At 57.7% G+C, this 9,812-nt stretch overlaps 1 protein-coding gene across 3 annotated transcripts in view; it reads left to right on the plus strand.

Annotated features, from left to right (window-relative positions):
• The window catches only part of Traf3 (TNF receptor associated factor 3), an 86,147-nt gene extending 79,117 nt beyond the window's left edge, over positions 1 to 7,030 (plus strand). For all 3 annotated transcript variants that reach the window (XM_048362417.1, XM_048362419.1, XM_048362418.1), the window contains 2 exons: positions 4,806 to 4,980; positions 5,516 to 7,030. In XM_048362417.1, coding sequence (XP_048218374.1) covers positions 4,806 to 4,980; positions 5,516 to 6,087 — 747 coding nt within the window. In that variant the 3' untranslated portion in view covers positions 6,088 to 7,030. The remainder of the gene's footprint in view (positions 1 to 4,805; positions 4,981 to 5,515) is intronic.
• The last annotated feature ends 2,782 nt before the right edge of the window (positions 7,031 to 9,812 follow it).

Raw genomic sequence — 9,812 nt, forward strand, 5'->3', positions numbered from 1 at the left:
ACCACGGTAATTCATGGGCACCCCCAGAATAACCAGCAAGTAAACCTTTGCCCTTGTGAACTAGGATGACTTTAAAGATGGGTGCGATGAAGATTCTGTTGGCACCGTCGTTGCGCTCAGACACCTCACTGCACAGGGGCCTGCCTTGTGTGGGGGTCCCCGCTGCAGGGGCTCCCGGGCCACCACCATCCGGGGAAGAGCCCACTCGCGTTACCAAGGGGCTTCAGGGCCGACATGTCATGGTGCATTTCCCTAAATTGTGAGGAAAGAACATACTTCTAAGAATAGCCTGTGTGCGTGCGTGTGCGCACGTGTGTGTGTGTGTGTGTGTGTGTGTGTGATGGGGCTTGAACTCTGGGCCTGGGTGCTGCCCCTGCAAGGCTAGCTAAGAGTCTCATGGATTTTCCTGCCCAGGCTTTGACCACTATCCTCAGATCTCAGCCTCTCAGTAGCTGGGATATAGGCATGAGCTACTGGTGCCTGGTTCTAAGTATTTCTTTTTTTTATTATTGCCAGTCCTGGGGCTTGAACTCAGGGCCTGAGCACTATCCCTGGCTTCTTTTTGCTCAAGGCTAGCACTCTGCCACTTGAGCCACAGCGCCACTTTTGGTCATTTTCTATGTATGTGGTGCTGGGGAATCGAATCCAGGGCTTCATGTATGCAAGGCAAGCACTCTACCTCTAGGCCACATTCCCAGCCCCTGGTTCTAAGTGTTTCTAATAATGCAGGTGTAGCATCTTTGAGAATGCCTTTCCTCCCGTTTTCATATTGGAGATTACTCATAGCTTCCCGAATCGTGTAGGGATTTGTTAAATTAATACATTTATATTAAATTCTGTTGTTGCCCAGAGAGGCAAAGGGAAAAAAAACACACAATGAAACTTGAGATTATATTAGAAAAATGGCAAGTTATTAGTATTGAATCAAGCTCCAAGAGTCTATTTTCTCTAATACCGACGAGCTTCCTGGTAAGTCCCTGGTGTTCTGCTCGGGGCTCACTGGTGAAGGTCGCTGGCTAGGCAAGGCCCTGCCGCAGGAAGCTGTCCAGCATGTGGCCCCACCTTGTCCATGCTGCTTGAGGGGCAGCTGTAGCAGTGGAGTTACTGTGCCAGGCTGATGATAAGAAATTAACTGGTGGAAAATGACCTATGAAAATGTCCACAAATGTAGTTCACACCTGTAATCCTAGTTACAGAGGAGGCTGAGGCCCAGAAGACCATACTTGAAGCCAGCTTGGAAAGAAAAGTTTACCAGACTCCATCGCCAAAATAGCCAGCAAAAGGCAAAGCTGGGCTGGAGGTATAGCCCAAAGTGCACGCTAAGCAAGAGTGAGGCCCTGAGTTCAGACGCCCCTAGTACTAACAAAAAAAATTAAAATAAAAGGTCACGACAGAGAATAAATAGGCAGTAGATTGATTTATAACATCGCCATTTATGGCAAAATTAGGAAAATGATTTAGCGAACCCTTGTCCAAAACCTGAGATTTTCCATGCATTCTTCTCCCTTCTCCCATCAGAAGTTTTCATTTATGCTGATTTTTAGTAGAGTTTCATACTCTACAGCCCGTGATTTATTTTAGTTTTATTTTTTGCCAGTCCTGGGGCTTGGACTTGGGGCTAAGCACTGTCTGTCCCTGGCTGCTGTTTTTTTGCTCAAGGCTAGCACTCTACCACTTGAGCCACAGCGCCACTCCTGGCTTTTTCTGTATGTGTGGTGCTGAGGAATGGAACCCAGGGCTTCATGCATGCTAGGCGAGCGCTCTACCACTCTACCACTAAGTCACATTCCCAGCCCCAGCCTGTGATTTTTAAAAAAACTTTTTGCAGTTGAACAAATGAATGAGGGAAGTGAGAGCGAGTGGCATGGAACCAGAGAAGTGAAGATGGGGGAAACGTGGTTGAGTTTCCCTGGACCAGTGAGAAAGCGGGAGGTTAACCAGAGGCACACAGAGGAGACACAGGCAGATCTTACTTCAGTTAATTTTTCTTCTGGCCCTGGGGCTTGAACTCAGGACCTGAGTGCTGTCCCTGAGCTTTTTTTTGGCTGTACCCCTTGAGGCACAGCTCCACTTCCAGCTTTTTTGGTGATTAGAAATAAGAGTCTCTCAGCTGCTGGTCATTGGTGGCCTGGGCCTGTCATCCTGGCTATTCACGAGGCTGAGATCTGAGGATCAAGCTGGTCCAGGCAGGAAAGTCCTTGAGACTCTTTTTTTTTTTTGGCCAGTCCTGGGCCTTGAACTCAGGGCCCGAGCACTGTCCCTGGCTTCTTCCCGCTCAAGGCTAGCACTCTGCCACTTGAGCCACAGCGCCGCTTCTGGCCGTTTTCTGTATATGTGGTGCTGGGGAATCGAACCTAGGGCCTCGTGTATCCGAGGCAGGCACTCTTGCCACTAGTCTATATCCCCAGCCCATCCTTGAGACTCTTATCTCCAATTAACCACTCAAAAACTAAAAGTGAAACTGTGGTTCAAAGTGGTTGAGTGCTAGCCTTGAGCGAAAGAGCCCTGGCCCTGAGTTCAAGCCCCACAACCAACAACAAAACAAAAAAAGCATCCCACAGACTTTACTGCCCAGGCTGGGTTTGAACTGTGATCCTCAGATCTTGGCATCCTGAGTAACTGGGATCACAGGCATGAGCCATTGGCACCTGGCCAAGACCAGATTTTTTTTGTTCAAACGGACTCACGCCAGACTTATGGCTTACAGTTTCCTTGAGTGCAGAAATCAGGGGCAGACCGGTGCAGAGAGCTCCCGAGGAGGCCCTGGTTGGTAGCGGCTCTGCCTGGCTTGGGCAGCTGGTGCTGTTGGAAACGTGAGGCTCAGTTCTACCTGTGGAACCTGTGGGGCTGGCTGCGTGCCTGGTGATGGGAGTTCACTGTGGCTTGTGTGTCTTCTAAGGTGTGGACACGCACGACTCTTGCCCTCTTGCCTTGTGTGAACCCCTCTGTGGCCTCCGGGTTCTCTCCTTTGTTGGCTGATTCTCTACTAATGGACACTAAACTCCCAACAGTAGGAGGAGGAGTGGGGTCAGACTTCAGGACCTCATGTTCAGACTGGCAGACAGGAGCGCATTTGAGGATATTGTTAAAGGAGAGGGTTCGGGCAGATGCTGGTGGCTCATGCCTGTCATCCTAGCTACTGAGGGACCGAGATATGAGGGTCACAATTCAACCCCGGGAAGGAAGGTCCTTGAGACTTGTCTGTTGTGGGGCTTGAACCTAGGGTCTATGCTCTGTCCTTGAGCCTCAGTGCTCAAGGCTAGTACTCACCACGGCGCCACTTCTGGTTTTTGAGTGGCTAATTGGAGATCAGAGTCTCACAAGGTTGTTTTTTTTCTGCCTGGACTGGCTTCAAACTGTGATCCTCAGGTCTCAGCCCTCTCTCTGAGTAGCTAGGATATTACAGGTGTGAGCCACTGGTGCCTGGCACGAGACTCCAATAAAACTCCATAAAATGTGAGCTCTCCAATACAAGCTGTTCAGAAAAGCCGGAAGTGGTGTTGTGGCTGGAGTAGTAGAGCACTAGCCTTGAGCACAGAGAGGCTCAGGGACAGCAGCGCCCAGGCCCCTGAGTTCCTGACTTCACGCCCTAGAATTGGCAAAAATAAATAACTAAATATAATGATCATGGAGAAAGGTTGGAGAGTGCGTGTAGTTTGGCTGACCCAGAAAGGGTTGTGTTTAAGAGGATCCCAGATCGTCTTCTTTTAATCAACAACGTGGCTATAGCCAGGCAGCCTAAGCAGAAGAGTTTGCTAAACCCCATCTCTAAAATACCAGCAAAGAGCAAAGTTGGAAGGTGACTCAAAGGGTAGACACCAGCCTAGCAAGCTCCAGGCCCTGAGTTCAAATCCTAGTGCTGCCTAAAAGAAAAACACAGCTCCAGCCATTCGTGGTGTCATACCATAAGGCAAAGGATTGTGTGTTCCAGGCCAGCCAGAGCTGCCTGCTCACGTCCTGTCTCAACACATTTTCAAGGGACTGTGGTCAAGCTCGGTGGTAGAGCAGCGGTCTAGTATGTCTGAGGCCCCGGGTTCTATCCCCAGTAATCACTACAAAACAAAAACAAGAGTAAAAACAGCAAACAGCGGAGTCCGGGTACACACCTCAGTCTCCTTGACTGGCTGCGCTGCGGACCCCGAGGGTGGAGGCCGGGCGGTGAGAGCGCATGCGCCGACCCCTGCCCTCCTCACTGCTTCCTGCCCGTGAGCCTCCAAGGCCCGCCCGCAGGCAGCCGCCAGGAGCGCTCTGTCCCCAGCTCACGGGAGCACCCCGGCCACCCTCGTGCTGCTGGCTGGCTCCAAGAGAAGGGACGGCGAGGAGCAGCGCCCCCAGCCTGTGGGCAGCGGCTGTTCCTTGGCGCAGCTCGGCTGGGCTCCAGCTTCTGGATGCTTCCTGCTGTGTTGAGGGTGCGTCCTGACGGGAGCACTGCCGGGGCCTGGGGTGGACCAAGGCACTTCCGGAGAGAAACCATTTTTGCTCTTGACAGAGAAAGCTTGGTGAGGTTCCGCTTCTGCTCTGTACCAATGGGAGGCTGCGTGTGAAGCGTGCATTTTGTTTCCCGGTGTGGAGACGCCATCTCCACGCACACGAGGCCGAGCCCGTTCGCGGGACCGCACACAGCGGACGCCAGCCCCGCGTCCTGCGCCACGCCTCACGGTTCTCATCTTGAGATGGGGCTTGGCCGCGCAGGAACCACACCGGGCCTTCGTGGCTCTGTCCAGGCTGGGGTTAGCGGCGGGCAGCACAGTGTTTTCCGAGAAATCTGACTGATTTTTGCCTTTTGAACACCTTTGGTCTGGAAGCGAGTCATTGACAGCCAAGCGGAGAAACTGAAAGAGCTGGACAAGGAGATCCGCCCCTTCCGGCAGAACTGGGAGGAAGCCGACAGCATGAAGAGCAGCGTGGAGTCCCTGCAGAACCGCGTGACGGAGCTGGAGAGCGTGGACAAGAGCGCGGGGCAGGCGGCGCGGAACACAGGTGAGCGGCCTCTGCGGCCTCCCAGGCGGCAGGGCTTTGCCCTTGGAGTTGGTGATTGGTTCCTCCGCGCTCCGCCCAGCCTGGCAGAGGAGCCTTAGGTCGGGGCCCGAGCAGACGGGGCCGGAGCGGCACTGCGTGAGCAGCTACGCCCTTGAGAGCAGGTGTGTCCTGTAGCTCTGGGCCTGGATGGGTGCTGGGACGGCTCCCGTGGGGAATGGGCGTGCTGCGGTGCACATGGAGTCGGGTTCAGGCCTGAGACGAAGGGTGGGGATGGAGGAGGTGACAGCTCACACGGAGAGCCTGACCACCGCGGGGCCCCGGGCGGTCCACGCGGAGGGAGGGTGCCACCTCAGCCACCTCAGCAGGTGTGGCCTGCTCCCCAGGGGAGGGAGGAGCTGGGTGTCATGTCCAGGGGCAGCCCCCTGCCACAGTGGCTTGGGCGTGGCTGCTGAGGGGCTTGATGGTGCTGATTTGCTTTCCTAACCCCTTTGATGTTCACGAGTCTCATCACCACATCTGTCCCCGCCGGCGGCAGGCTTGCTGGAGTCCCAGCTGAGCAGGCATGACCAGATGCTGAGTGTTCATGACATCCGCCTGGCCGACATGGACCTTCGCTTCCAGGTCCTGGAGACCGCCAGCTACAATGGCGTGCTCATCTGGAAGATCCGGGATTATAAGCGCCGGAAGCAGGAGGCCGTCATGGGGAAGACCCTGTCTCTCTACAGCCAGCCCTTCTACACCGGCTACTTTGGCTATAAAATGTGTGCCCGCGTCTACCTGAACGGGGATGGGATGGGGAAAGGGACTCACCTGTCGCTGTTTTTTGTCATTATGCGTGGAGAATATGACGCTTTGCTGCCTTGGCCGTTTAAGCAGAAAGTGACGCTCATGCTGATGGATCAGGGCTCCTCCCGGCGCCACCTGGGCGACGCCTTCAAGCCGGACCCCAACAGCAGCAGCTTCAAGAAGCCCACCGGGGAGATGAACATTGCCTCCGGCTGCCCCGTCTTCGTGGCCCAAACCGTTCTGGAAAACGGGACGTATATTAAAGATGATACCATTTTTATTAAAGTCATAGTGGATACTTCGGATCTGCCTGACCCCTGACCGGCAGCGGGGCGGTGGATTTCGCGGAAGGTAACTCCTCTGGGGGGCGGAGCCGGTCTGTCTTCACTGAGGTCCTCGCGCTCTCTCGGAAAGGGACCTTGAGGGGAAGGAGGCGGCGGGAGGCGCCACACGTGAACACAGACCCCGATGCGTTTTCTACTAGACTCAGCCACACTCCACTCTGAAGAACCACTCACCCTTCAGCAAGATCAATACTGCTGTCAGAGAAGATTCATCTTCATTTCCACAGTTCTAGTTCATTAAGGCGGAAAACATATATGCTAAACAAAAGAAACATGATTTTTCTTCCTTAAACTTGAACATCAAACAAAGAAAACACACATGGGGATGGCTGGACATGTCAGCATGTGAAGTAAAAGGAGAATTTATGAAATAATAACACAGTTCCGATATATTCATTCTAAAATTCAGAGTGCAATCTTGTTTCAAATACAGTATATTGTCTATTTTTCAGGCCTCATCTGGTCTCCATTTTAATAATTTGCTTGTCAGAAGACCTTGAAGTATACCCAGGTCTTTGTTTTTTTTTAAGTCTCTAAATTCAGAAATCATTTTTTAATTTAAAGTTCTATAAATAATTGTTACTGCAAACATTTTATTTTAAAATGTTGAAGGACTGATCTATCTTGGAAGGAAATGTAACTATCAAACACTGGTTATCACTTGTGATAGGAGAGAGAATATTCAACCTGTCCTTATTTCTCGTTAGAAATGCAAACCTTCACTCTCTGTCGTAGTTGATGACACTACTTCAAAATCAAGACGAAAGGGACATTGCTCATGGATGCTGTGCATCATTCGCAGACTTATAATTGTTTTCACCCTAAAATAGGGCGTTCGTTGAACTTTGGAGTTCTAAACAAAATCCTGTAGGTTTTTAAGCTTCTGCCCCATGTCTAACAAGCTCCGCGGCGGGTGGGGGCCGGCGTCGCCCGCCGGGCGGCGCTGCGAGGGTGGCGCGGCCCATGTGCCTTAGTTGTGACCTGCTGCTTCCCGAGCGGGGGTGTGCGGCCCGCCTGCGGCCGGGCCGGGCTCCGGACGCGATCGCTTCCCGGCCTCCCTCCCTCCCCCCACCCCCCGCCCCCCCAGGCCTCACCGCTTAACCGTCGTCACCCCCCTCCACCCCGGCCACCCAGGGGGGCTGGTGTGAGCAGCACTCGCCCCTCCCCGTCCCCACCCAGCCCAACCCAGCAGAACCCAGTGGTGTCGCCGGCCCCAGCTCGGGCCTCCCCACCCCGGAGGAGCGGTGCCGCCCGATGGTCCGCGGAGCCCGGAGCCCTGCCCTGCGCCCCTTCTATGCACCAGGCGCCATGGTGCTCTTACACTGACGGGTGCTACACGTGACGGGTGCTTCTTAGGCAAAACCAAGGTGTGCAGACCACCGCACCCGCGCCCCTGCCCACAGGGCGCGCCCGCAGTTGGCCAGCTGGGCTGCGCGCTCCGACTGCCTGTCTCCGGGCTCTCCCATGGTCGCGCGGGGACTGCTGGGTTGGTGCCCGGTGGCCCATCTTGTCTCTGGTGCTGCCATCCATCCTGGGTGTGCCTTTGCCCCAGTGCCTGCTGGAAGTGCCCCCCTCGCACGCTCGTCCCCGCGCTTCCATGAGCCCCCTCCTCCGTTCCCAGCCCCCGTGACCCCCGTGACCCCACCGCTCCGCAGCTGCCGCCCATCCATCCGTCTGTCCGTCCGTCTGTCCGTCCGCTCTCCCGCACGCTGTGGGCTGGGCCCGGGCTCTGCTCCCCTCGCCCGTGGGAAAGGACTTGCGCAGAAGCTGCACAGTCCACTGCCCCCCCCCCCACGGCTCTGGCTCCTGACTCTCCCCTGGGGCTGGATGGAGAAAGACCCCCCGAATGCAGCCTGGGGGGGGGGTCAGCCTCGGGACGCCCCGTGGCTTCTGCCCTCGACTGCGGGGGCCGGCACCTCCCCTCCCCGGACTCAGCCGAGGTGTCTCCCGGGGATGCGGGGCCTGGGTGGCGGCGGTCCCGGCAGCCGCCCGCCGTGGGACCTGGTGACCGCGCCGGGCCGCGTGGAGCTCCGGTGCCCGCGCTGTGGCGGGTGTGGCGGGGCGGGCGGGGCGGCCCCGCCGGAGCCGCCGGGCCTCGGCTGCCCGCGCGCGCGCGTCTGCGTGCCGGCTTCCATCGCAGCGGCGGAACCGCCGGCTTGGGAAGAAGCTAAGGCTTTCGCTCTGAGGGGAGCGGGCGCAACTGCCCGTCTCCGCCGGCCAGAGGCCCGGGGTGCGGGAGAGGAAGGAGGGCCGGGCTCCGCGTGGGGGCGGCCAGTGCGGGACGCTGCAGTGGGGGGGGAGGTAAGGGACCGCGGTGAGTCAGCGTGCAGGGCAGCCCCCCCCCCCCCGCGCCAGCTCTTAGGAGCCTGGGACCAAGCCTGGGCACACCGCTGCGTGCCCCTGGCAGACTGGCGGGGAGCGGAGGGGAGGGCTGGCGCCTTGGTCTCGCCCCTCCCCCTCCCCTCCCCTCCCCCTCCCGAGCCGCCTCTGCCCTGGGCACCACACCAGCCAAAGATGGACCTTGGCCCGCGGCATCTCCGAGCCCCCTTCCTCTGTCCGCCCCCGTTCCTGCCTTGGCCTGTGACACCGGGGAGCTGGGGCTCCCCCTTGCGGGGCGCCCTCCCCCAGGGCCCGCACAGCCCCTGCCCACTGGGGTTCCTGCCGCCCCGGCTTCGCTCGGGCAGCCCGCTGCACCCGGGGGCCATGGCCCTGCTGTCCCCGCGCCCCGCGTCTGCCATTCGGGCCTCGCCCTGTGCGCGGGCAGGGCCCAGCCCCGGCAGCCGGCACCTGGGGCGAGCGGCAGCGCGTGGACCCCGTCCCGGCTCCCACTCCTTCCTCCGCGTCCACACTGCGGCCCGGGGCTGTCGCGAGCCTGGCTCACGCACGCGGTCGAGGCCCTGCCCCAGGTAAGCGCTGCGGAGGGCGGCGGCCAGCGCGTGGAGAGGGCCGGGCCGAGCGCGAGGCGCGTCCAGATCTTGGCTCCCGAGGCTGCAGGCGCCCGGGCCTCCGCGGGGGACGGGGAGCCTGTCACCCAAGCCCGCTCCCCGGCCCGAGATCATGGTTCTGTCTTCCGTGTGCATTGTGTCTTTGTGTTCCTCCCAGAGTGGCGCGCGTCCCCGAGGGTGCGGGCCGACTGAGGTCGGTGTCCGCGGGTGGCCTGGCCCTGACTGCCACCCCAGCTGGCGCTGTGTGCTGAGACCGCGGGGCTTCCGGGGGCCCAGCCAGTCCCCAAAGCTGGGGCGCGCCCCAAGGTGCCACCCACTTGTGGAGGTGTGCCAGGCCGGTGGGCAAGGCGCCACCTGCGGGGGGCAGTGGCGTGGTGAGCGCCCCGTGGCCGGGCACAGCGGCCCCCCGCCCCCTGCCGCCCCGTGTCTGGAGTCTGTCTTGTGAGCTCATTGTGAAAGGTTCAGTCTCTGCGCCACTCCTGTAACTAGCGGTGGTTGGTTTTCTACCTTCGTCCCCTTAGACAAGATAACCTTCAAGAGCAAACTAAACTTAATTGGAAACCCCAAAGCCGGCCTTATTGCCAAGGATTTCCGTAAGAAACACCTAGAACCTCTGTGATGAAGGAAGTGTGCAAGTCGGTGTAGACTGTGGTACGTTTAGAGTTGCATTCTTTTCTCTGACGGTACACCTCTTACGTTCAGTTCTATTACCCAAAAAACAAAGACCAAAGAAGGCCAATCTCTCATTTGACTGTGT

The sequence above is a fragment of the Perognathus longimembris genome, chromosome 14 (assembly GCF_023159225.1).
Source record: "Perognathus longimembris pacificus isolate PPM17 chromosome 14, ASM2315922v1, whole genome shotgun sequence".
Lineage (NCBI taxonomy): Eukaryota > Metazoa > Chordata > Mammalia > Rodentia > Heteromyidae > Perognathus > Perognathus longimembris.